Source organism: Cyprinodon tularosa, unplaced genomic scaffold, assembly GCF_016077235.1.
Source record: "Cyprinodon tularosa strain WSP-4 unplaced genomic scaffold, ASM1607723v1 ctg461, whole genome shotgun sequence".
Lineage (NCBI taxonomy): Eukaryota > Metazoa > Chordata > Actinopteri > Cyprinodontiformes > Cyprinodontidae > Cyprinodon > Cyprinodon tularosa.
Window position 1 is genome coordinate 99292 of NW_024039187.1, and position 27612 is coordinate 126903.

At 39.5% G+C, this 27612-nt stretch overlaps 1 protein-coding gene across 1 annotated transcript in view; it reads left to right on the forward strand.

The window, feature by feature from the left end:
• ric8a (RIC8 guanine nucleotide exchange factor A) overlaps window positions 1–19800 on the forward strand; it is a 44342-nt gene extending 24542 nt beyond the window's left edge. The window contains exons 10-14 of the mRNA XM_038301112.1: window positions 2937–3032; window positions 3118–3262; window positions 3776–3920; window positions 7539–7658; window positions 18553–19800. Coding sequence (XP_038157040.1) covers window positions 2937–3032; window positions 3118–3262; window positions 3776–3920; window positions 7539–7658; window positions 18553–18694 — 648 coding nt within the window. The 3' untranslated portion in view covers window positions 18695–19800. The remainder of the gene's footprint in view (window positions 1–2936; window positions 3033–3117; window positions 3263–3775; window positions 3921–7538; window positions 7659–18552) is intronic.
• Window positions 19801–27612: the final 7812 nt, after the last annotated feature.

Below are 27612 nucleotides of genomic sequence, written 5' to 3' on the forward strand. Positions count from 1 at the left end.
GAATTCTGACTTTAATCTCAGAATTCTGACTTTTTTCTCAGAATTCTGACTTTTTTTCTAAGAATTCTGACTTTTTGCTCAGAATTTTGACTTTTTGCTCGGTATTCTGACTTTAATCTCAGAATTCTGACTGAATTCTGAGAAAAAAGTCAGAATTCTGACTTTTTAACCCTAACCCTTTAAATAAAATTTAAAAATCAGTCAACTTTTTTTTTTTTCCAGTGGCCCTAATCCTTCCATACAAATCTATATGTTAAGACAAACATTTTCTGTTGTATAGGTTTTGTTAGGCAACATAAATTTTGGTCTCTTTATTGTCTTAATTGTATATTGATTTAGTAATTGCAGCACAATGCCAAGAAAGGAGGGTTAATCGTATTGAAAAATCCTAAAAGCTGTTCACATTTTATTTTTAAGTGGTTTGTACAAAATCAGCAGGTATTAAAATAGCTATTATTTTGTAGGCTACCATAAGTCATATCCACGTGACAAGACTTCCAGTCATGTTGCCCTAATAGCCCATTATTTAAAACTAATGTGGCATATTTGTTAAAGCTATTATTATTATAATTATTATTATTATTATCATTATTATTGTCATGATGGTTATTATTAATATATTGTAGCCAGTCACAGCAGGGAAGCTCTATACCATCAACATCTACCAGGACAGGAGATGAGGAAGAGTTCAGGGAAGACACAGAGACAGAAAAAGACCAGGATGAGGGAGAACAGATGGGTGAGGGAAAACAGGGAGATGAGCCAGATGAAAGAAGTATGCTTTAGTCTGTTCTGTTGGTGGTGTGACTTTTTTCCATTGAAAACTCACGTTTAGAGAATGTTACAAATTAAAGTCAAATTTCATTCAACATGCGTGTATTATTTTTTTTTTATAAGTAAGTGTTCCACGTGCGCTAAAAAGTGCCCTCCCCCCCTCCTGAGCACCTGCCCCGCAAAATGTCTGTGCACGCCTCTGGGTCACGTAATCTAGAAAGTTTGTAATATCAGGTGTATTCATTTACAGGAATCTTTGAATTGTCTTTGAATTTGTGTGTGTTTGGTTATTAGACTCGCAGCCATGATGTCTGAACAAAGAAAGAGACATAATAGACTAGTTTAAAAGTCAAGGTGTGAGTTGCATTCATAGAACTGTGCAACAGCCCTCCTAAAACACCTTCACTGCATCCATAAGATCCTCCTCTGCATTTTAAAGCTCTTAATAACCTTGTCAAATCTATTTGTTTTATTAAAAATGCTGATAAATAATATGTCTTATTGTTAAATACTGTTATCATCAAAAAAGGGAAAAAAAGAAAGAAAAAGAAATGTGATTTTATATATATCCAAGCTGATAGTTATTGTAAAACTATGCGTTTTTAATCTACATGGATTGCTGAACCCCAAATTGTCCAATTGTTCAAGTCTTGCATCCATAGATTTAATCAGGAAAGGAAGAGCAGAGATGAAGGAGAAATCAGAGGTAATAAACAGAAGATCTACTAGAAAACAAATTGAAGACACTAGATATAGAAAATGCAGCACGTTAACGCTGATAACGGCCCATCACTAATAAAAGGCCCGCTTTCCCCATGCCTTCTGCTGCCCATCAGCACTCAGAATGGGAGTCACGTTATCCAACCTTCTTGTTGCTTAACTCAGTGCTTCACTTTTTGTCGATTCTTGTTCACCAGGAGCTGGACAAAATTAAATGGAACTTCTGTACAGTTCTTCATGCATTTGAAATAGAAAAACCTTTCTGATTCACTGCATCCTGCAGTAGGACAGACTGTCGATGGTTAACTGTAGGGTTGTTGAGGATTCCTCCCTCACAGAGCAGCAGCCTTTGGATGTTTTAATGCTACATTCAGGCCGCAGGCAGCAGAAGCTGCTGGTTTACATGCAAAGTCAATGGTTGACGCGTATCAAGGCGCAGCAAAAGATCCTGCAGTGCGTCTGAGCAGCTGAAGCAGCGTCTCATGAGCATCTGAACATCTGACGCGCTTTCAGAAGCAACAGCTACTGGAGGTGGAAACATTGAAATTTAGCTGCTGGACAAGGCGCCACATCAACCAATGAGACAAGCTGATCTGGGAGCTGGCAGGGAGACAGACACAGCACTGCTGATGCAGAGCGCTATGATCACTCCTCTGAAACAGTTTATTAAAGCCTCAATTAGCGGTATAGTGGAGGATTTTCACGAATTTTTGAAAAACGTACAAAAAAAAAATGCACATGCTCAACCCTGTACCCGCTCCTGAGAGGGAACGTCTAATAAACATGTGGGGAAAAAAGATCTGCAATTTTTCCACTATGTCAGACTCACCATCAGTAAGTGAAAATGAGGACGAGGACAATGGAGGGCCTTACGCAAACATATCACCAGAATAATTGACAGTTAGTAGGAGCACCTATCTTTATGATCTACTCAGAAAAAGAACATCCTCCACTATACCTTTAACTTAAATGTAGAAACCTGCCGGCAGAATATGTTCGCTTTTATTATCCTGCTGCCTGCAGTTTGTAGCACAGACCTGAAAAACGCTAACATGTACTTCCAGCCGCCACCAACAGTAGGAGAAAATCCTCAAGAGGCGCGCGGGCCTGAGGCAGCTGCTGCTGGGGATTCCCAGTGACAGCGCACCGCTGGTATGTGGGGGTCTGAGCGGCTCCCACAGAGAAATAATCTTTGAAGGCAGGATGGTAATCTGGATGAACTGACTGCACAGACCATGTTTTCAGGAGGACTTTCTCACTTCAAAATAGATTCAACTACTTTTTACCACTGATCACAGCTAATATAGCTGCCATTGTTCCAGGAAAAGAAAGGATAGGGTAGCAGCACACGAGTTAAGCCTGAATGCAGCATAATGATGTCGATATTATCTGTTTTATTTATGTCTCCGCATTAGCAGCTAACGGAGTGTCTTTTTTTCCAGGGCCAGAAGCTGAAGGAGACTCTTCTGCCATCTCTGAACCTGCTGACTGAGAGTTCCCGCATCCATCGAGAGACCAGGAAATTCCTCAGGTCAAAAGTCCGTGCGGCGCCGAGCCACAGCTCTGACCAATCAGCATGTTTGCTTTTGACGGCTGGGGAATTTCTTCTGCTTTTGTCTTAAGGTGCTGCCACCCCTTCGCGACGTGAAAAACAGGCCAGAGGTGGGAAATGCTCTGAGGAACAAATTAGTCCGTCTCATGACGCACATCGACACCGATGTCAAGAACTGTGCTGCTGAATTCCTCTTTGTGCTCTGCAAAGAAAGTGGTGAGAGAAATATCTGTTCACTGCCAAGGTTTATAGATACGTTAAACAAACATGACAAAAAAAAAAAAAAAAAAAGATTTTAAAGGAGAAGGTAGGTGGCAGAAACATTAAGTATGTTATCGTTTATTATTTAAAGTACTTTCAGAAGTTTGAAGTCTGAACATGACTAAATGGTGTTAGATAAAGGCCATCTTGGAGAACGGCACTCCACCAAGTAACATATAAAAAAAATAATCCAATTATTAACTGAAATTCTAAAACGGTCTACAGTACAGTATCTATTTACTGTAAAAGTATTGTTACTTCAGGACAGTATTACTAAAATACAATTCAAAAATGAGTTCAGATACATCAGAAAATCAAAACAGGATTATTTGCTGCACTTAATCTTGGATCGGGTTGCTTCCCTTCACTAGCTGCAGACTGTGCGTCTCCTGTCTGGAGAATATTAGGCCAAAGAATCACGTCTCTTTTATCAGATCAACCAGTCTAACCTCAGATTTCTTTGTCTAGTTTCACGGTTCATCAAGTACACTGGATACGGTAACGCTGCTGGTCTGCTGGCTGCCAGGGGTCTGCTCAGAGGGAGCAGAGACTCTGGGATCTACTCTGAAGATGAAGACTCGGAGACCGAAGAGTACAGAGAGGCCAAACCCCAGTCAGTAACTCTAACACTGTACAACAGCGCAAAATTCAATATAAATAGAAACAATAATGAGATAAACAGAAAGGTAGAAGTAATAATGATCAGAGTAGGTCAGACTTATTTAAATGACAATTTATATTTAAATAGGGAGGAAAAATAATGATAAATCTGGGTCAATTAGAACAGAAGCGTACTGATGACATCACCACATTTAAAGCTTGTCTGGAGCTACATTTCACTTCCTGTTACTAATAGTCTCTAGATAATAGTCTAGAGAGTACCAGTTCATCAGTAGCTCGGTTCTCTGATAAAGAGCGCATGAGCAGACCGCCTCATCTCCTATTTACAGTCAGCTGACTCATTTTGCAGGTTTTCCGCCGAGTCCAGCTTTGCTATTCACAGATCTCTTCGCTTGCTCACAATGCGAACTTCTTCTCAGTTTATTAACAATAAATGGCACCAAAAGAGCGCGGTGCAACCTGGGCTGAATTTGGTGGAAGCTGCTAATCAGGCACATAATTTCCTGAATGTTATGGGCGGCGCCATTTTTGTTTGAGTAATTCTTGCCTGGAGAGCTGTAGTATCGTGGACCGCCACTAGGAGGCAAGGAACCGTGCTAGCGTGATGTGTAAATGGTCGTAAGGAACAAAGCTCGGCACGTTTAAATGATCCAAGTTCGATCGGAACTCGGCACGGATCAGTTTCAGAGGGGTAGTGGAAATGAGGCTCCAATCACAGAAACTAGAAAGCAATAAACTACAAATGCAATGCAAATACATCAATACGCTACAAACGCATAGTGATGTCAAGACGCAAACACAAAATGAATAGAATAAAGCTCTAAATAGTCAAAACAAACTTCACATTAAGAAAAGCTGGAAACTTGCTCAGAATAACGGAAGTGCTCCAGACCACTTGGGGGAGACAATCACTAACTTGAATTGGGCTAGTCCGTTACAGAAGACATGGGCCGTTTCTCAATAAGCAGACTTGTCCATTCTCCAGACTGACAGCTGTCCCAGCATGCACTGCTGCAGCAGCAGCTTCCAGGTTAGCGCTCACAGAGCTCAGAGTATTAAGTTAAAAGTTCTCTTTTCTGTTGCCGTTGTTCAATCAATTCGTCATTCTAGGTGAGATTATTATACTTTAAGCTTCACTATATGGCCCATTTACTGATTTTAATACATGTATTCCGATAATTAAAACTACGGAAGAGGATTAGGGCCACTGGAAAAAAAAAGTTTACTGGTTTTAAAATTTTATTTCAATTAAGTATGGGGAAAAAAGTCAGAATTCTGACTTTTTTCTCAGAATTCTGTCTTTAATCTCAGAATTTTGGATCTTAATGTAGATGGGCACCATGAAGGCAGAGATGTGGGAGCACTCAGCTTCACTGACAAAGATGTGAGTTGTTTGAGAGGGCCAGTGACACGTTGGTGGAAAATGACGGAATTAGGCAACTTTTTATGTGCCCGGGGGTCCCCTAATTAATAGAGGAGCAGAAGGTCATTAAAACAAGAGAGCTAGTCTCTAAAACAGACATGGCTATGGCTTGATGCTAACATGTTTGTTAGCTGTCAGAATTCTGAGAAAAAAGTCAGAATTCTGAGAAAAATGTCAGAATTCTGAGATTAAAGTAAGAATTCTGAGAAAAATGTCAAAATTCTGAGATTAAAGTAAGAATTCTGAGAAAAAAAATCTGAATTCTGAGAAAAAAGTAAGAATTCTGAGAAAAATGTCAAAATTCTGAGATTAAAGTAAGAATTCTGAGAAAAAAAGTAAGAATTCTGAGATTAAACTAAGAATTCTGAGAAAAATGTCAGAATTCTGAGATTAAAGTAAGAATTCTGAGAAAAATTTCAGAATTCTGAGATTAAAGTAAGAATTCTGAGAAAAAAAGTAAGAATTCTGAGAAAAAAGTAAGAATTCTGAGAAAAATGTCAAAATTCTGAGATTAAAGTAAGAATTCTGAGAAAAATGTCAGAATTCTGAGATTAAACTAAGAATTCTGAGAAAAATGTCAGAATTCTGAGATTAAAGTAAGAATTCTGAGAAAAAAAGTAAGAATTCTGAGAAAAAAGTAAGAATTCTGAGAAAAATGTCAAAATTCTGAGATTAAACTAAGAATTCTGAGAAAAATGTCAGAATTCTGAGATTAAACTAAGAATTCTGAGAAAAATGTCAGAATTCTGAGATTAAAGTAAGAATTCTGAGAAAAAAAGTAAGAATTCTGAGAAAAAAGTAAGAATTCTGAGAAAAATGTCAAAATTCTGAGATTAAAGTAAGAATTCTGAGAAAAAAAGTCAGAATTCTGAGAAAAATGTCAGACTTCTGAGATGAAAGTAAGAATTCTGAGAAAAAAAGTCAGAATTCTGAGAAAAAAGTAAGAATTCTGAGAAAAATGTTAGAATTCTGAGATTAAAGTAAGAATTCTGAGAAAAAATGTCAGAATTCTGAGAAAAAAGTAAGAATTCTGAGAAAAATGTCAAAATTCTGAGATTAAAGTAAGAATTCTGAGAAAAAAAGTAAGAATTCTGAGAAAAATGTCAGAATTCTGAGATTAAAGTAAGAATTCTGAGATAAAATGTCAAAATTCTGAGGAAAATGTCAGAACTCTGAGATTAAAGTAAGAATTCTGAGAAAAAAAGTCAGAATTCTGAGAAAAAAGTAAGAATTCTGAGAAAAAAAGTCAGAATTCTGAGAAAAATGTCAGAATTCTGAGATTAAACTAAGAATTCTGAGAAAAAAAGTCAGAATTCTGAGAAAAAAGTAAGAATTCTGAGAAAAAAAGTAAGAATTCTGAGATTAAAGTAAGAATCTGAGAAAAAAAGTCAGAATTCTGAGAAAAATGTCAGAATTCTGAGATTAAACTAAGAATTCTGAGAAAAAAAGTCATAATTCTGAGAAAAAAGTAAGAATTCTGAGAAAAATGTCAGAATTCTGAGATTAAAGTAAGAATCTGAGAAAAAAAGTCAGAATTCTGAGAAAAATGTCAGAATTCTGAGATTAAACTAAGAATTCTGAGATTAAAGTAAGAATTCTGAGAAAAAAAGTCAGAATTCTGAGAAAAAAGTAAGAATTCTGAGAAAAATGTCAGAATTCTGAGATTAAAGTAAGAATTCTGAGAAAAAAAATCCGAATTCTGAGAAAAAAAGTCAGAATTCTGTGAAAAAAGTCAGAATTCTGAGAAAAAAGTCAGAATTCTGAGAAAAATGTCAGAATTCTGAGATTAAAGTAAGAATTCTGAGAAAAAAAGTCAGAATTCTGACTTTTTTCCCATACTAAACTGAAATAAAATTTAAAAATCAGTTAACCTTTTTTTTTTTTCAGTGGCCCTAATTCTCTTCCGTAGAAAACGCCTCATATGGTGTTAGAATATTAGATCAATAAAAACATTTTAATGCAGAGATCTGAGCTAAATGAAAAGTGCTTTTGATATCTGCTTAAATATTGTTTTTAAAAAGTATTTAAAATCTGTTAAACAAGTCTCATAGTTATTGACTGAATCATTTTTTTATTCACATTTTTCGTTAAAAATGAGGAATTAGCTGTGAAAACGCTCTGCTCTGCCTTAAAGCAATGTTTCTAAGCTTGATGTGACTTTGTTAAGTGTGCCGATGATGTTTCCAGCATAAACCTGATCACCGGCGTAGTGGAGGAGGAGCAGCCCAACCCCATGGAGGGAATGAGCGAGGAGCAGAAGGAGTACGAGGCCATGAAGCTCGTCAACATGTTCGACAGACTTTCCAGGTTTTAGAAGTTTTCTGTTAACCAGATAATCGTAGCATTCACTTTATTAGGTACACCGCAAAATATTTACTGTTTAGAGCTCAGAACAAAAGTTTTAACTTTAGAAAATGTTTTTAAAATGTTAAAAATCTGAAAGAAAGAAAACCGTATTTAGAAGCTGACAAAGTAAAGACATGAATAAACAGTCAACCTGCTCATTAGATAGTATTTTCTATTTTTATTTTATTCTGTCGCTCTTCCATTTAATCATTTATAGAAAATTTCATAACAGTAAACATATAGAACATTTAAGTATTTATAGGGATTTGAAAATGGCAATATTGAAAAGAAAATTAGAAATTAAAAGTTAACAATAACAGTGTGTTTATCATAGATGAGGTTTAATTCAATTCTATTCAGTTTATTTCTATAGCTCCAATTCACATCATGTCATCTCAGGTCACTTTCCAGTTCACCAGATCATCCAGTCAGATTGATTCAACGTTTTCTATCTAAGGAAAACCAGCTGATTGCATCGACTCATTGACTCTTCAGCAATCCCTCACACTAAGCATGATTGTAGCGACAGTGGAGAGGAAAAACTCCCTTTTAACAGGAAGAAACCTCAAGCAGAACCAGGCTCAGTGTGAGCAGCCATCTGCGGAGGCCGACTGTGGTTCAAGGAGACAGAAGCAGACATAGAAAAAGAAGCAAAGATACAAAAGGCAACTGTAAAAGGGTTTAGGTGAACGCTGACCCCTCCAGTTCATTGGTCAGCTTTAGTAGCCCTTATGACTCAGTAGCCATGGAGTAGCCCTCGGCTTTAAAAAGGTTGGTGACCCCTGCTTAACTGGGACATCACAGATGGACTTTTGGACATCATCTAGTTCTATCCACACAGGCGCTGCTTGATGGATATTTTCTCTTTAAGGACCCCCCAGTGAGTCGATCTCTGATTAAATCAAACTGTCTCTGTAAAGTGCGTAAAAATGGCGTGTCTTGTGAAATGGTGTTATAATAATAATATTACATTTTATTTAAAAGCGCCTCTCTAGACATTCTGGTCACTTCACAAACAGTAGAAATACAAATATAGAGAACAGAAAAAAAGAGTTATAGAGAGGGACAAGAACAGTGTATTTACAAATAGGCAAGCTGGAACAGGCGGGTTTAGTGTCTGGTTTAGAAAACTCAAGCTGCAAAAGGCTCTTTTCCCCATGCTGACAAGTTGAGCTGGGGTACAGTGAGGTGGATGGAGGAGGATCTGAGGGAGGCAGGAGGAGGTGGCGATGTGAAGGAGGCCTGATAGATATGGAGGAGCAAGCTTGTGGATGGCTTTGAAAGTATACAGAATGATTTTAAAGGAAAAGTCTGATTAGTAAGGAATAATCAATGGGTCATTATATTCACCTAAAACTAATACGTTCGTGGTGATTTAATGAATTTAGCGTTAATCAGTAAAAAAGTAGCCCCTCCCTCCTGCCGTCTTCCAGCAGTGACGTCACGGTGCGGTAAGCCTAGCGCCATTCTCCCCGCTTTACAAGCAAAATCAATGGGAACTACTAGACACATCTGCAAACAACAACAATTATTGAAGACTTCCAGAGGACTTCACCATTGAAATTCACCAGAGCAATAGTGAAACTGACAATGCCCACGTGCATGGCAGCTGGATGCTGGAATACATCAGGTAAAAGTGAAAACAAAGGGCCGGATCTATCAAAGGTTTGCGTGTATAAAAACGTGAGCTATTTCACTGCGCACGCTAAAAAATGTACAAACTGATCTATCAACAGCGTGCTAAAAGGATTTGGTCTTTAAAACGTGCTAAATAGCGCCTCTTATCCATTTAGTACTTTTTCTGCAATGAATATGCAATATGGGGCGTTTACACGCAAAAGTGCGTCTTGTGGGAGGAGAACATGTAAATATATTAATTTAGCACTCGCAAAGAGATTTATCAAACCTGAAAGCAATTTTGCTAACGGTATCTGACTCTATATTTAACACGTTTCAAAAGAAGGTGCAAATGGTCTGTATGCGTAATTGCGCACACATGGCAGCGGTTATTGTCGCAAGAAGGAGACATCGAAATGAAGCAAGGAGACGCAGAGAACGCATTTTTTCACTCCGTGTAAATATTTTTGGAATGAACGAGGAAACGATCATCAAAACATATCGTTTATCCAGCATTGCCATTTTGGAGCTGTTGGGGGAACTCCGAATGGATTTGGAGCCAGCCACAAGGAGGACCCACGCAATACCAGATATCACAAAATTCCTTGCAACATTGCACTTTTTTGCATTTGGGTCATTCCAGCGTACGGTTGCAGCGAGAGCTGGGATCTCCCAATCTCGTTTTTTCAGAAGTGCTGTCCGACGGGGTCGGGGTTCTCCCCCTGCGCCTGTGGAGCAACGTGCCAAATGCTGCGGGGATCTCATCCACAGTCACAGGCCAATACAAAACACCTGTTTTTTTTTTTTTGTTTTTTTTTACTGCAGCACATACCACCTTAGGGAATAAAGGTTGCCAATTTATATATATATATATATTTTATTTTTTATTTTTTTTGTTGGGGGTCACTGTAAGATTTAAATTTCTTAATGCACTAGTAGTTTGTACAGACTACAAACTACTTTGCCACAAACCACAAAACGCGCAAAACCATAATTTAAATAGGGCGTCTCCAACAGTTTTGCACCTTCCACCAGTTACGCAATCACTCTTGTTAAATCACCCGCAAACCATGGTTCAGCCCCTCGCGCAAAATTCCAGTTTGCGAGCGCAAATTACTGCACGCAAAATTGGATCTTGATAAATCCGGCCCAAAGAGTTACTTCACCTTTCTGATTCCTGATCCTCCACGGACGGGTCGGTCGTTGGATTGCCAACTTGAAGAGGGAAGATTTGCCAACAAACTTCTGGCCAGAGAAAAACCACGTAATATGTAGCCAACATTTGGAAGAAGAATGTTTTCAAGATGACTTGGATAATAGCGCAATGTGACAAACACCAGATACAGCGCTGGGACTTGATCAACAGCCGATACTGCAACGTGACGTCACAAACCAGTAGGTGGCAGTAGTGTTCTTTGACAAACATGGATGCCTCCAGTAAAGCACATTCAAATGAAAATTACTCTGAATTAAAAAGACTGATCATTTATTGAACAGGATGGAATAATTTCATATTTAAAGAACTTTCTGAATATGACCGCACTTTTCCTTTAGAGTGTAATCGGAATTGAACTGGGAGCACTGCAAAAACTGAAATCTAAAATGAGTAATTGTAAGTGTATTTGTAAGTAGGTAAGTAGTAAGTAAGTGTATTTGTTTCTTGAATCAAGGAGGTAAGTGAGACACTTTGCCGAAGGAACAAGATCATTTAAATTTAAAATAAGAGAAAACACTGCATTGTCTTATTTCAAGTGCATTTTATCAAATGATCTCACTATAAGCGTAAAAATACTCACTCCATTGGCAAATCATCTTATTTGGATACTCAAATTAAGGGTAAATACGCTTCATTTAAGAAATTATGACTTACCTTTAGATAAATTTTGCATTGAGATAATGGAGCTGCTGAGGGATGGCGGTAATATGATGAAAAGATGGTGAAGAGCTGCTGAGTTCTAAAGAAGTTGGAGTTTATGGAAGGATATATGAGGGAGGCTGAAAAGAAGAGAGGCTGTGAATAAGGATAGAGGCAGTGTCCCTGGTAAGGGAGGGACGGAGGCGCTTAATGTTTCGTAGGTGGAAGAATGTAGACCAGACCATGTGTGAGTGAAAGGATATTGAGGAGTAGAGGATGGCATCCAGACTCCTGACCTGAGGGGAGGGACAGACCAAGGAGTCGTCAATGTGTGTGAACCATTCTATAGAAATAAACTAAATAGTTTAAATAAAAAATCCCAGAAGAAGAGCCTTTCTGGAAAAACTCTGAACTTCAGGCAGTTGCTTATCTAATTACTGAGGTGTATCTACAGAGGCGATTCTAGAGTCTGTGGGGGCCCCAAGCAAAAAATCCTAGGGGGCCCTACTGACCAGTGTTCATCACCATTATGTTAGGCTATAAATAATCTGACACCAAAGAAAAATGTATTAAATAAAACTTTTTTTATTCTAAATGTTCTAAACATGAACAACCTTGTTATTTTGGAAAATATAAAAGAATAAAAGTAAAGAATAAACTAATAAATTAAAATAAATGTATAATAAAATAAAAAAAAAACAGTAAATTACTTTAAAAACCCAATATAAACTTTGTACAAAATATAAAGTATAGTAAGTGTAGTGAAATTATTGGGGTCCTATGCTGCTTCCAGAATTGCTGCTTACGGGCCTTGGCTTGTGCAAATGCAGACACTGAGGCCCCGTCCACACGAAGTCAAACCCTGGCCTAAACGCACAAATTTTTCACCAAACCAGCCTCTCATCCATACGAAGCCGGCGTTTCGGGGGGCTGTAAACAATCTTTTTTTTATTCAGCCTTCAGAGTGGGAAGATTCTGAAACGCCGTTTTCGCGTTTCCATCTTTAAGCTCTAACCGCATTTTTTTTCTTACACGCATGCGTCATAGCGTCGCCTCTAAACACGCATGCGCGACACAGTATCACAACAACAATGGCGCCGTACTGTGTTGAATGGTTGCTGCTCATGCTACTCACCCTGCTGTCGGGCTTACAACAGAATCTTCATCTTCTGGAATATCTCCAGGAAGAACAGAGCAATATCGACCACATAGTTCAGCACCTGAATTTGACTGAACCACGAAAATGGACCCGCAGGGCAACCATGTATAAATATTACTGCGCATGCCCAACATTTCGTCGGCTATTTTTGCTTTGGCACGACAGCGCCACTTACAGGCCTGGCATACATTTTGCAGCGTTTTCATGCATTCGTGTGGACGATCACATTTATTTTACGTCTCCGTCTTTACGACAAACGTTCTGGAAAATATTAGCGCTTCGTGTTCGTTTTGACTTCGTGTGGACGGGGCTTAAGTCCTCCAGATCCAAAGACCTTCGCATGCTATACTCTATAAAATAAGCGCCAGTCCTGAAAGTCTCTCTTGAGACATGGAAAATGAATCATTTTCCTTCAGCTTAGTTACATAATTGCTTTCCAATTTACTGAACGATAGGCCTACAACGTCACCCATTCGCTAGGCAACGTTCATTTTTATTAAGGGAAGTCATCCACGTGGGCTGGGCTGGATTTTGACTGGGCAAAGCCAATGTCAATCAACATTCCATCCAATCAGAATTTTTAAATGCAGTTGTGCATCTCCTCAATCACTATAGCGTTGCCACTTCATGCTCGCCTGTTGCTGTTTATCTACCGGGTGTACAGTAGCTGGCTCTCGGGGGCCCCCCAGCGGCTCGGGGCTCCAAGCAGTTGCTTGGTTTGCCTGTTGACAAGGTGCGCCTCTGTGTATCTATTAAAGCTGAGGGAGCATTAAGATGGAGGATTGTCGTTTTTCAGCTATCGAGCATTTAAATCAGGGGTGTCAAACTGGTTCCTACGGAAGAGGATTAGGGCCACTGAAAAAAAAAAAAAAGTACACTGATTTTTAAATTTTATTTCAGTTTAACATGGGAAAAAAGTCCGAATTCTGAGATTAAAGTCAGAATTCTGAGATTAAAGTCAGAATTCTGACTTTTTTCCCATACTATACTAAAATAAAATAAAAAAAATCAGTTAACTTTTTTTTTTTTTTCCAGTGGCCCTAATCCTCTTCCGTAGGTTCCAGAAAGCGTCGTATGGCTGCAGGTTTTCTTTCCAACCAAGCAATAGCACCTGACTCCATCCATCTCATCAAGTGTTTGGATTAACTGAGTGTGCAACTGAGTGTGCAGCTGTTCAGAGGATCTCCATCTGAAGTTAAGTTATTTTCTCTGTGATATCTCTGTATCTAAGTAACTCTAACTGACTACTTTAAAACATAGCACCTTCTGCTGCACTTTTCTACTGAGCACTTGTCAGTTTCACACGGTTTTATTTCTGATAGCAAGAAGTAGCTAGCCTAGGCTAGCGCTAGCTTAGCATTGCTATGGCTTCTCTCTCTCCCTCCCTTGACTCTTTTCCAACTCTTCCTTCTTCCTCTCCTCTCTCCTGCTCTCTGTGTCAGATGTTCAGTTATTCCTCTGCCTCCTTTAGTGATAATGGGATGTGTAATAAGTGTAGTATTTTTGTAGCTTTGGAGGCGAGGGTGTCAGAGTTAGAATCCAGGCTTCAGGCTGTTGAAGTAGGCCCCCCACGTAGCTGTCCTCCAAAAGTGCCTGAGCAGCCAGGCGATTGGGTAACTGTACGCAGAAAGCGTAGTCGTGGATCTCTGCCCACTGGTCACCACCAACCCGTTCACGTTTCTAACCGGTTTTCCCCACTCAGTGACACACCCACTGAGAAGCCCACTCTGGTGATTGGCAGCTCCATAGTCAGAAACGTGGCATTAGAGACACCAGGGACCATAGTCAAATGTTTGCCGGGGGCCAGAACGGGCGACATCAAATCCTACCTGAAACTACTGGCTAAGGATAAGGTTAAATACAGTAAGATTGTTATTCACGCTGGTGGTAATGACACCCGGTTACGCCGATCGGAGGTCACTAAAATTAGTGTTGCTTCGGTGTGTAAGTTTGCCAAAAAAATGTCGGACTCCGTAATTTTCTCTGGTCCCCTCCCTGATCTGACCAGTGATGACATGTTTAGCCGCATGTCGTCATTCAACCGCTGGTTGTCTAGGTGGTGCCCTGAAAACAACGTGGGCTACATTAATAATTGGCAATCCTTTTGGGGAAAGCCTGGTCTGATTCGGAGAGACGGCATCCATCCCACTTTGGATGGTGCAGCTCTTCTTTCTAGGAATCTGGCCACATTTATTAGTCCTCCAAAACCCTGACCACCCAGGGTGCAGACCAGGAAGCAGAGTTGTAGTTTAACACACATCTCTGCAGCTTCTCTACTGTTACCCACTCTTTACTCCATCCAGACAGTGTCCTGCCCACGACCAAAATCTAATAAATTAGCAAAGATTCCCAAAGGAGTAAATCATGATAATCTAATTAAAATCAAAATAACTCCAATTGGGGAAAAAGTTAAAACAATTAAATGCGGTCTGTTTAACATAAGATCGCTTTCCTCTAAAAGTCTACTAGTTAATGACTTGATTTGTGATAATCACATTGACTTGTTTTGCCTTACAGAAACCTGGCTGCAGCAAGAGGATTATGTGAGCATAAATGAGGCAACTCCTTCAAGCTATTTAAATTTTCACATCCCCAGAAGTTCTGGGCGAGGAGGAGGAGTAGCAACAATCTTCCAGTCTGACTTACTGATTACTCCCAAAACAATTAATACCTACAACTCTTTTGAACATTTAACCCTTAATTTCCCTGATCCAAATTTCAAGGCAAGAAAACCTCTTCTTTTTGTAACTTTGTATCGTCCACCAGGTCCTTACTCTGAATTTTTAGATGAGTTTTCAGAGTTCCTTTCTGATTTGGTATTAAATACTGACAGGGTCATCATAGTGGGAGATTTTAACATCCATGCTGACATTGAAGGCGATAGCTTAAGAGCAGCCTTTAATGCTATCTTAGACACTATTGGCTTTGTTCAAAATGTGAATAGTCCCACGCATTCTCATCTTCATAATTTGGATCTTGTGCTGACATACGGCATAGAATGTGAAGAAATAACAGTATTTCCTCACAACCCTGTCCTCTCTGACCACTTTCTAATAACCTTCAGGATTACTTTAACAGAGTTCTCCTCCCCCAAAAGAAGGTTCAATTTTAGTAGATCTTTATCAGATAGTGCAGTTATAAATTTTAAAGAATCTGCTTCACTTTCTCTCTGCTCTGTGTCACTGAGCAGTGCTGCAGAGTGCAAAAGCTTAGCTTATTCCCCTTCACAGGTTGATGATTTTGTTGATGGGGTTGCTAGTTCTCTGCGTATTGCCTTAGACAACGCAGCTCCTTTGAAAATGAAAACCGTTAAAAATAGAAAGCTTGCTCCTTGGTTTAATGCAGAGCTGCGTACTTTGAAGCAAAATGCTAGGAAACTGGAGAGAATATATCGCTCCACAGGCCTGCGAGAGTCCTTCCTAGTCTGGAAAAATGGTTTACTGCTGTATAAGAGGACCCTTTGTAAAGCAAGAGCAGCATACTTCTCCTCATTAATAGAGGAGAATAAGAATAATCCTAGATTTCTTTTTAATACAGTTGCCAAACTCACCCAGAGCCATAGCTCTGTTGAACCGTCCATTCCACCTGCTCTTAGCAGCAATGATTTTATGGGATTCTTTATAAATAAGATTGATCTTATTAAAAATAAGATCATAAGCACTCCTCTATCCGCGATTGTACCTGAGGTAGTCATGGAATCTGAACCGGGTTTAGACTGCTTTGATCCAGTTGAACTCTCTGAATTAGCAAAATTATTGTCTTCATCTAAGCCTTCAACTTGTATGTTAGATCCAGTTCCAACCAGGTTATTTAAGGAGGTATTCCCTTTGATCTCCTCCTCCATTTTAGATGTGATTAATCTATCTCTGTTACAGGGATATGTACCTAAAGCTTTTAAGATTGCTGTAATTAAACCTCTGCTTAAGAAACCGTCTCTTGACCCAGATGACTTGGTCAATTATAGACCTATATCCAATCTTCCTTTCTTATCCAAAATTCTTGAGAAAGTAGTTGCCAAACAAGTTTGCGATCACTTCCACCATAATGAACTTTTTGAAGAGTTTCAGTCTGGCTTTAGAGCTCATCATAGCACTGAAACAGCTCTGGTGAAAGTCACTAATGATATTCTCATGGCCTCAGATAATGGACTTGTATCTGTGCTCGTCCTGTTGGATCTTAGTGCTGCATTTGATACAGTTGACCATAATATTCTTTTAGAAAGACTTGAATATTTTGTTGGAATTAAAGGAACAGCACTAGACTGGTTTAAATCTTATCTATCTGATCGAATTCAGTTTGTTCATGTTAATGATAGATCTTCAACACGCTCAAAGGTTACCTGTGGAGTACCACAGGGATCAGTGCTAGGACCAATTCTCTTTACTTTATACATGCTCCCAATTGGTAGAATTATTAGACAGCATGGGATTAATTTCCACTGTTATGCTGATGATACCCAGCTATATCTGTCTATAAATCCAGATGAAGCTAACCCATTACATAGATTACAGACATGTCTTGAAGACATAAAAACCTGGATGACTCTCAACTTTCTGCTTCTGAATGCAGACAAAACAGAAGTTATAGTCTTTGGACCAGAGTCTCTGAAAAAGAAACTGATTAGCCAGTCACTTCATTTGGATGGGATTAAACTGATTTCAGATAATAAAGTAAAAAATCTTGGTGTTATTTTTGATCAGGACCTGTCATTTAAATCCCATATCAAAGAGGTTTCTAGAATTTCCTTCTTTCATCTGAGGAACATTGCAAAAATTAGAAATATCCTGTCCAGGGGTGATGCTGAGAAACTAGTCCATGCATTTGTTACTTCAAGGCTGGACTATTGTAATTCTTTACTATCAGGAAGTCCACAAACTGTAGTTAAAAGCCTTCAGCTGATCCAAAATGCTGCAGCCAGAGTTCTAATGAAAATAAAAAAGAGAGATCATATCTCTCCTATCCTGGCTTCTCTTCATTGGCTTCCTGTTAAATCAAGAATAGAATTTAAAATCCTCCTTCTCACATATAAAGCCTTAAATGGCCAAGCTCCATCTTATATCAGAGATCTGATTGTTCCTTATGTTCCTAACAGAGCACTTCGCTCTCAATCTGCAGGTTTACTAGTGGTTCCTAGAATTTCTAAAAGTAGAATGGGAGGCAGATCTTTTAGTTATCAGGCTCCTCTCCTGTGGAACCAACTACCAGTTTTAGTCCGTGAGGCAGACACCCTGTCTACTTTTAAGGCTAGGCTTAAAACTTTCATTTTTGATAAAGCTTATAGTTAGGGTGGCTCAGGTTATCCTGAGCTATCTCTATAGTTATGCTGCTATAGGCTTAGACTTTTGGAGGACATAGGGACCCCCATTTCATCATTCTGCTTCATTCTCTCTCTGTTCTCCTATTCTGCAGAATCTGTTAGTTCAATCTCTAACCTTCTGCTCTCTCTGCTTTTCCTCAGAGTAGCTTTGCCTCGTCTGTTCCTGTTTGGCTGTGACGTCATCCTGGAAAAAAAACATCAGCTGTGCTGCTTCTATCAACACCCTTGTTAATAGATGTTGGAGATCGGCCTGTTTTCCAGTGTGGTCCTGTTTCTCTGACCGTGACTGAGTGGATGTGCTCTCTTCGTCCTCTGGCATGGGAGCTGCCTTGGAGCTCGTCTGCCTGGCTGTGTGTTTCCTGGACGGGGCCGCCTTTTACAGCTGCTTTTTGTATCTCTGCTTCTGTCTCCTTGAACCCCAGTCGGCCTCAGCAGATGGCCGCTCACACTGAGCCTGGTTCTGCTGGAGGTTTCTTCCTGTTAAAAGCGAGTTTTTCCTCTCCACTGTCGCTACAAGCATGCTTAGTGTGAGGGATTGTATTTGAGTCAATGAGTCAATGCAATCAACTGGTTTTCCTTAGATAGAAAACTTTGTATCAATTTGACTGTATGATCTGGTTGAACTGTAAAGTGCCTTGAGATGACATGTGTTGTGAATTTGGCGCTATATAAATAAACTGAATTGAAATTGAATTGAAGTGAGTCCAGTCTAAACATGAGGACTTGATGAGACTGGAGTCTGGTGCTATTGCTTGGTTGGAAAGAAAACCTGCAGCCATACGGCCCTTTCTGGAACCGGTTTAACACCCTTGATTTAAAACGATATAATTGCACATAAAATAAAGAGCTACCAGTGTTTGTGGATGGTGGAATCTGTCTATGCTAACACATGTTCCCATTGCTGCAGGACCAGTGTGATCCAGCCCATGCAGTTTGGTTCAGACGGGAAGATGAGAGCGATGACCACAGAAGATCTGAAACAGCTGACCACCAACCCGCTGCTCCAGGCAGAGGAGCCCGCTGATCCAGACAGCGAGGACGAAGCCTAGATAACACGCCACCATGGTTCAAACGGCGTGACGTCACTGCTACCATCTATAACCGTATCCAGTGACTCGCACCACGCCGCTCCTCTGTCCGTGTTCTGATTGGACGAGAGGGGAAGCTGTTTAGCATAAGTGAGAAAGCAGCATTTATTCAGCTCCGAATTAACCAATAAGAACTGATCGATTACTATTAGCTCTGGTGTTTGAAGATATTTTTACTTAATCCTACGAATTAGATTCAGCGTCACCATCAGAAGACTTCAGGAATAAAATCTTCACTGTTTTTTTTTTTTTTTAAGTGGCTTTAAATGAGGGGAATGCAAGGAGCTGCTCCCTGGAGGAAAAGTTTTTAGATGTTTGAGAGATTGTAGAGCTTTTTACAAGATGAACGATGTTACTGATAGAGACGATGTATTTTAAAACAATGCTGCTTAGTTCATGCATTTGAGAGACAGCTTTATTTTTGAAACAGGGTTTAATTAAAACATATGGATGTTATTTTTCAGTACGCCCCAAAAATATTTTATTTCAATAAGTAAAATATGGGGTGCCGTTTGTAAAGTAAAGCATTTTAAAAATGAGGGGAAATATTTTGGGTTATTTAGCGTGTGTAGAAGCAAGGATGCATTTTTGTCTTGTCTCTAAGGGCAGGGTGCATGTGTTAGAGGTATGTATGGGCATGTGTGGGTGGAGCTATAAGTGGGTGTTGGCATGTGTGGGTGGAGCCTAATGATTGTCTAATGAATATCAACTGGATCTGCTCAGGGGCTGTTTGATTCAGAAAGAGGCTAAGGCAGGGTGCCAATATTTCTGTTGACCGCAAGTTTAAAGTTAAATAAGTCTGCAAGTCTACCTGTTGTACAAATCTTCACAGAAAAAGGGTACAATAAACATCCCTAACTGCAGTAAAGCTTTAGGTTTCCTCCTTGGATTCAACACGTCGAACAGATCCTTGCTCTCCTCTCCGTGACTAATTTTTGGATGATAGTCACATTATCTTTTAAGAGAAAAATAAGGGGGTTATTTTTTTCCAAATAATTTTTTCACTATCTCAATCATTCATTTATAAAAATCTTACTTTGTTAAATATTTAATTTGGAGCTAAATATTTAGCTTGCAAATGACATATTTAGTTTATTAAATAAATATTTAATTTGGAGCTAAATATTTCGTTTGCAAATTAAATATTTAATTTGTTCAATAAATATTTGGCTCCAAACAAAATATTTAGTTCCAATCTAAATATTCAAAGTAAGATTTTCATAAATGAATGACATAAAAAAAATAACCCTGTTATTTTTCTTTTAAAACACGCAATACAACCAAAAATATTGCTCCTTATATTTGTCTGCCCAACTTTACAAACGGCTTTCCATGGTAAAAAAAAAAAACATACTTTACTGATGGATACCTTGACTATGATATAAATATAATCTATGAAAATCAACGTTTGCTGCTTTGTATTGTAATCTAAAAGCTGTTTTTAGACAGTAAATAACACTTGCATCAAAATAAGTTCACTATCTGTGGTCTATTTATTTGAAGATTGAGGTTTTTGCAGAATATTCTTGGAAAAAAGATTTTTCTTAGAGACACTTGAACTAGATTTTCTTTTCTTTAGATGACTGCACTATAAACAGCCAGTGCTCACTTATTAAGATATTTATACACTTGTCCATCTTCTGACATGCTTTATCCCAAGCGGGGTGGCAGAGGGGGCTGGTGCCTATCTCCACCTGTCTACGGGTGAGGTCCACTCTGGACAGGTCTGCAGTCCATCACAGAGAAAAACAGCCATTGAACATTGAGGTTATGTAGAACCTGATGGTCGGCGGCGTGTTAGAAACGTTCAGCGCTCTGATCTTCCTCCTGCTTTGATTGTTAGAGCTGTTTCCTGTGATCTGCAGGTTTATACGATAACTAATATGAGAGAAATGATGGACACGTAGTGAAAGCAGCAGGAAAAGGTCAACAATCTCAGGATTGATGGCGAGGGATCCTACAGCCTCAGCTTACGAGAAAATGGAAATGTCCCGACAAATTTATCACATGATTCTGTGATTTTATGCTAAATTACACCCTGACTTTTCCATCAGTTCAGATTACTTATCCAGAAAAATAACAGTGTTGGTTTATACCTGAACATGCAGGATGTTTCTGTTCGGAGCAAAGTGCAAAAGGCAAGGTTCTGTAGTGTTTCAAGGTTTGGTTGAGTTTTTCTAGATTTAACGAGAGGTTTACAAACCACTGAGGCAGAAATCCAATAATCAAAAAATCCAACATGAAAAAAGTAAAACAAACCAGCACCATGGAGACATCGGGGGGGGGGGGAACAATCACAAAGTATGACGAGTTACACGAGGAACCAGCCTTGCGGAACAGCACAGGGAGAGTATTTATGGCTAACTGAACAAAGAGAGGACTAACGAGCAGATTGGGAGCAGGTGTGAAGAGAGTAGTCTAAGGAGCTAGGGAAAAAGTAGACCAACACCAGAGGGCAACAAAAAAAACAACCTTAGAACTAAAATATAACAGAAAACACAATAAAATAAGAATAAAACCAATAAAACATGGAGCAAAGTTAAACTGAATACTCAAAAGGAAAAATAACAGAATCAAGACTGTGACATAGTGCAGCTTTAATGCGACAGAAGGAGCTCCCAACTGTCACTGACTGCTAATGTTAAAGTCTAACTCACCCCGATATAAAAGCTTAGAACCGCCCCTAAAATCTATTTTGAAATGATACATTGAAAGTGGCTGGTGCAAAGGGTCCTGAGGCTAATTGAGAGGATGAACATTGGGGGTTTATTGGGGGGTGTGATCAGTTAGCTTAGCTTAGCGATATTGAAGCATGGAGGTTAAGGGAGGCTTTGTGGAGCCCGCTAGGCCAGAAACTGACTAGTTTGAGCCGCTTAGTTAGCGATAGCTGAAGATGGTACTGCTGAGGCGGCAAGGGCATGATTAGTGGCTCGAGTAGCCAAACCCAATTAAGACTGAACTAATAGGTTTCAGATATTGCAGAACAGAAGAAGTAAACATGAAAAGGTAAAAATCCACCATAAAAGAGCCATTTATACATTTTATCAGTAAAAATTTTACTTGAGGTGAGTTACACTTTAAAGTTCCTACAGGGAACCAAAAGTCGACTAAACCAAAACATTATGTGTGTGTTCGCATCTTTTACACAGATTAAGTGTATAGCTCTCTCCACTCCAGTTTACTAGTGGGTGGTGCCCCCATGAGTCCCCCAAAACGGAGGGGATTTCCCAACACCTGCTTTTATGATGTATTCACGTTTTATCTCATACAGGCTATGGCTGTATCTACTTATCTTTCATTGATTAATATAAAATAAATAAACCTAAATATCCACTCGGTAGTGTTGTAGTCATGACCACACCAACAGACCAAGGTGTACAGAGGCGGAGACAAGGCCAAGAGATCAGAGACCGAGACAAGGTCAAGACCGTCAGAGGCCGAGACAAGATCAAGAACTTTGGAGGCCAAAACAAGGTCAAAACCACACCTTGGTCAAGACAAGGTCAGGACCTTCAGAGACCGAGACAAGGTCAAAACCGTCAGGGGCCGAGACAAGATCAAGAACTTTGGATACTGAGACAAGGTCAAGATCTTCAGAGACCCAGACAAGATCAAGACTGTCATAGGCCTAGACAAGGTCTACGCCTTCAGAGACTGAGACAAGGTCAGGACCGCCAGAGGCCAAGACAAGGCCAAGACCTTTAGAAGACAAGGTCAAGACCTTCAGAGACTAAGACAAGGTCAAGACCTTCAGAGACTGAGACAAGGCCATATAGGTCTACGTCTTGGTCTCGGTTGGTGTGGTCTTGATTACAACACTATCATTTGGTTTTCTAACCACTCTGTGTGCCAGTAAAACACATCTACTCATTTCAGTTGGGAAGAAACAAGGGTGAGTCATAAAATTGTCCAAGCACCCTTTCTAGATCACCTTTAACACTCCCATCTGTTGCATAAGCAAAAAAAGAAAAAAGGAAAGGCACAATTAGAGATCTGTTTTTGAGTGAGAAATATAGCTTTTCTGTGTCCTTTCTGTGCCCTTGGAAACTAAAGGGCACAGAAGCGCACTGAGAAGTTGAGGAGAAACTGACACTCTTGCAAGAGAATGTTCAAATTTATTTAATGTCCTCAGATGGAGAGATGGAGCTCTGATTGGGGAAAGCTAAGTTCATTCATTTATACAACTCCCAATACACACACTCTCCCTGGGAACTATCCCACCCCTACATAAAGAACTTTCTCACACGTGAACATTTGGAGGAAAAACAACTTGAGTTCATCAAGGCCGTTCCCTGTTAGCTTAATATATCTTTCACTGGCCAGATGGGTCTTCTTAAAACACCAGTCCTCCCCTTCACGCCCTGAAGGAAGCTGGGTAACTCATTCTTATCTCTCATGACCTTCGTTTGGAGCCTGTGAGGCTAAGAACAGACATACCTCAACCTTTTTTTTTTCTCCACAGCACTTTTGACAATAAAGAGCCTAATGGACTTCCTTCCAATTATAGTGTCAGATGTATGCAAATCTGATGTCTTGCGCATGCTTATTGACTATGGGTATGCTGGTCTGATGGGGTATGCTGATCTGACAGAACACTGTCCTACGTGCTTGTCCCCAGTTAGCTGTCTTTTTCTGTTCATGCACACTTTTATTGAAGATCACCTTTCTCACCGCGGTTCTTTGAAAATGGCCAACGGTCTTAAGAGAAAAAAGTGTCTATGAAGTGCATGAGAAGAAGAGAAAGGCCTCAGAAGAGAGAAACCAGACCAGAGTGTTTTTAGGAGATTCTTTCATGCGATGGCCTACGCTGAAAGCACGGGTCGGGCTTCCCCCTGATGCCTCGGTTTCAAAGTTTCTACTAGACAGGTAAAGTTCGGCGATTTAGATACATTTGCATCGTTAGTAGTTATATGGTGGCCACAGTCTATTATTTACCCCACAAACATTTCCCTACCGCACACACACAGATACTAGCAGGTCAGGATTTTTTTTAATGTACCAGTAGTCTTATTTGCGGGGAAATGTTTTATATAAAAATATGGGTGAGATGAGATCCATCAGAGCGACCGTCTAATGATTGCATCTTCGATGAGAATTAGGCTCGTGCATGTTCTTGAACGCGTTTAATAGGTGTTCCCTCTTGGGAGCGGGTACAGGGTTGTGCATGTGGATTTTTTTTTTAAGTGGAGAGGACGGGTCTTTTCAAAAATTTGCGAAAAACCACTAATATACCTTTAAATTAATTCCGGTCTTTATTTATCTGAATGAAGCGATGGAATATAAACTAAACTAATAAAAACTATGATACAGTTTTAAACATGGCAATAGATGAACCATTTAATATATGTTATCTATAAGATGAGAGCCCAAGAAAACCTGAGATGTCTCTTTCTTTTGCAAAAAGGTTAAACAGTAAAGGTAGGACTGATGATTCACATGCTGATGCAGAACAACAGACAGGATGTTTTATGTTTTATTCTCCCGTGTTAATATGGAAGTTAGGTCCCTCTGAAGGCAGCTGCGCCTCGGAACTTCCCTACCGGTTCTTTTCCTGGGAGCAAGTTATTTACGAACTCTTAACTCAAACTGGGTAAAACCATATAAAAAAAGGACTACAAAAACAGGAGTAAAAAAGTAACAGAGTTTATTCCAGATCAGGTTGGTACAGGACAGAGAAAATGCTTGGAGCTTGCACAGCTGTGGGTTAAAAAAACGTCAGCAAGTGTCCGGCAAAGATTGAGCCCCGAACAAGGTAATCTCCTCCTTCTTATACCTCATGAGTCTATGTGTTGCATCATGTGGATGTTTAGCTGTCCGTATCAGAAACTGACACGCCATCAATGCCCCGAACTTTAAGCATCTTGCGTCTATACCTCCATACACACAGTGACATCCACAATGTGAAGGAAGGCCATCTACTCTGTCTAATCTGGCTAACAGAATAACAATGCACATGATGTATAAAGAATAAACCTAACACCCAAGACGAACTGAAGGGCTGAAAAGATTTGGTTAAACAGAACAGACTGATTAAAACAGGAACATGCTTAGAGATTTGTAATGTTTAGAAATCTATCTGTATACTTGATTAACTGTTTGACAAAGATTTAAGAAAATCTAATTTACTCCAGTTTCCTTGTTTGAAATGACGACTGTGGAGCCAAAGCTGTTGGATTTGTCTTTACCTGGAGTCCAGTCTTTCTCCATGTCTGATTGCTGGAGCACCTCTCCACAGAGACTTTCATCTTCCAGTAACTGCCTTCACTTCAATTAGAGCAATAGAATTAATGATATCTTAAATGTTATAAGGAAAGTCATCTTCCAGCTCATGGTGTAACAGGGCAATGTGGAGGTAGAAGATTAAATTTGGTGTCAAAGGTTTCAGTACCACAGTCATTAAAGATTTGTTGTGTTATGATGCATCTTTGGCTAACTGAACATTGACTTTTAAAATAAATACCCAATAACTCAATTTGACACCAATAATCTAAATCTATGTAAGCCAGGATTAACCCCTGAAAGGCAGGGCAATGTGTTTAATGGAGGGTTCCATATGTACTCAATGAGCCAGGGTTTACTCGGGGTAGAGAATTAGCAAATTACAGAAAATTAAAATGCAGTAGGAGAATGTAGTGAGAAAAACTAGTCTTTAAGTCCTCCAGCAGCCTAAGACTATAGCAGCACAACTACAGGACTAGAACAGGAACACCCAGTCCCATTCAACCATAAGTAACATTTCAGACGAAGACTTTGGGTTTATATAAAACTTACATTTTTATCCCATAGAGTTAATAATGGGAATAAAAAGATCTAAGATTTTATTTAGAGATCAGAGTGTTCAGTTGCTTCACAAAACTTAATTCATTCATTCTCATAAAAGCTAGATGATTAATGTCTGAAGTGAATATTTAAAGTTGGAAATTTAAGACTTTAATGATTTTATAAGTTTCAAACTTAAAAAGGCAGTAGAAAACATTAGAATAATCCAAAGACAATAAATTAGGACACAAACCAATAAGGTACATTTTTTTAATTTAATTGGTAACAGATATAGGTATGGATTTACACTCTGTTCAAACTAATTTGATTTATGCAGTTTTGTAAATATTCTGTGCGTGCAAGGTAAAGAGTAACATAACAATTAAAAAAATCACACATTGTTCTTAACAGCCGCCCTGAGAGTTTCAAAGACTAAATCCCAATGGCCTGATGGCATCCAACACAGCGCCAGATGACACAGACTGGGTGACCCACTGAACTGGTGGAAAAACCTCCAAAAATAAGAAATTACTGGAAAACAATCACAAATCTGACACCATTTACATCAGACACCTGCCCCTGTAATAGTTATCAGGGTTTCCATGGAGTTCATGCTCTGTCCTTTCACATCCAGTTGACTTTCTAACCACAACTCTGAGTCAGTTCTCGCACTATTGCAGTATCTAGTAACACATTCACAGCCTTCTCATGGTGCTGATGATCTAATAAGTTATGTTACCCCTGACCCCCTAAATCCGACACCCCTAATGTATAGTCTATGGTGGCATGTGAATGAGAAGTGTTGCTTTCCAAATAAAGGTGACAGTACATAAATCAGGAAATGTAGTTTCAGGATTAATCATCAAACTTTGAGCACTTGAAAATCTTTTGTATTAGGAGCAGGCATATCATTGAATTACTAAGGCTTGGTGTACGCTGTACAAATTTTTGCCCTTTTTTTGGCCGATTCTCCAGCCGAGCGAGAATTTTGTTTGATCGGAGTGAGTTTCAGCCTTATGGTGCGCCATGTATTATACAGGGGGGGTAACAAGGGGCAATTAGCCTCTTACGACCACCTCTAGAACAGAAATCGTGAGGTCATGAGAAAATCAAACATGATGGAAATTCAGTCGGTCCTCATAAGGTGTTGGTGAGCAAATCCTGCTGTTGAACACTGCGCATGAGCAAACAACGGAGTTCTCACACGGCACTGAGTCCGACGTGAGGTTTCTAGACGTACAGTGTGAGCAGGTAGCTCGCATCAGAGCATCGGGTCGTGCAGTGGAAGAACAAACATTGTGAGCTGTGAACTTTTAAACCCTGTGGTTTTATCGTACAGTTTGAGCTGTAGCTGAGTACAACGATTGAAAAATTTGTACAGTGACATCAGGAGCGGATTTAGTAAATTTCAGGCCCTAGGCAAAGAGGGGCAGGGGGCCCTCTGAATGGAGAAAACACATAAAACAGACCCAATTATACAGATAGAGAAATGTTAATAGAAAAGACATCCATTATTTGTTCTAGGTTTTGTCCCTCTCTTATTTTCCCTTTTCTTCACAGGACAGCGGTTAACCACAAACCGTCCTGCTACGCTAGGCGCTTTTTAGAAATCAAAGTGCTAGAGGGGTCTGAAAAGTGGCTAAATATAGCGACTAAAGCGCTAAGTTGGCAACACTGCTCTTTGCATCGTTTGTTTTCAAATGGTTTGCTTCTGTCTGTTTGGACCTTTCTGAACATGTGCAGCAAATGGACTGATCCAATATGGTGGACACTGAAGGCGTATTATAAGTGTTCTGATGGCATTTTATCAAAACATAATTAATGTGCACATATAAGGAATAGTTGTATTAACCATACCTGGAAACACAGTTTTATGGGACCCCGAGGAACTTGGGGCCCTAGGCTACTGCCTAGTATTGCCTAATGGTAAATCCCCCCTGAGTGACATTCACTGTACAAGTTTTTGCCCTTTTAAGGCCAAGTGTTGGCTCTTGGTGGCAGTGGGAACAGCTCGCTGATGCGAATCGACATGGGTCGGCAAGCAACTCAGGTTAAAAATGACCTTCAAATGGCTCAGCTCTGATTGGAATACAGTGGGAACGACCGACCCAGGTCGACTA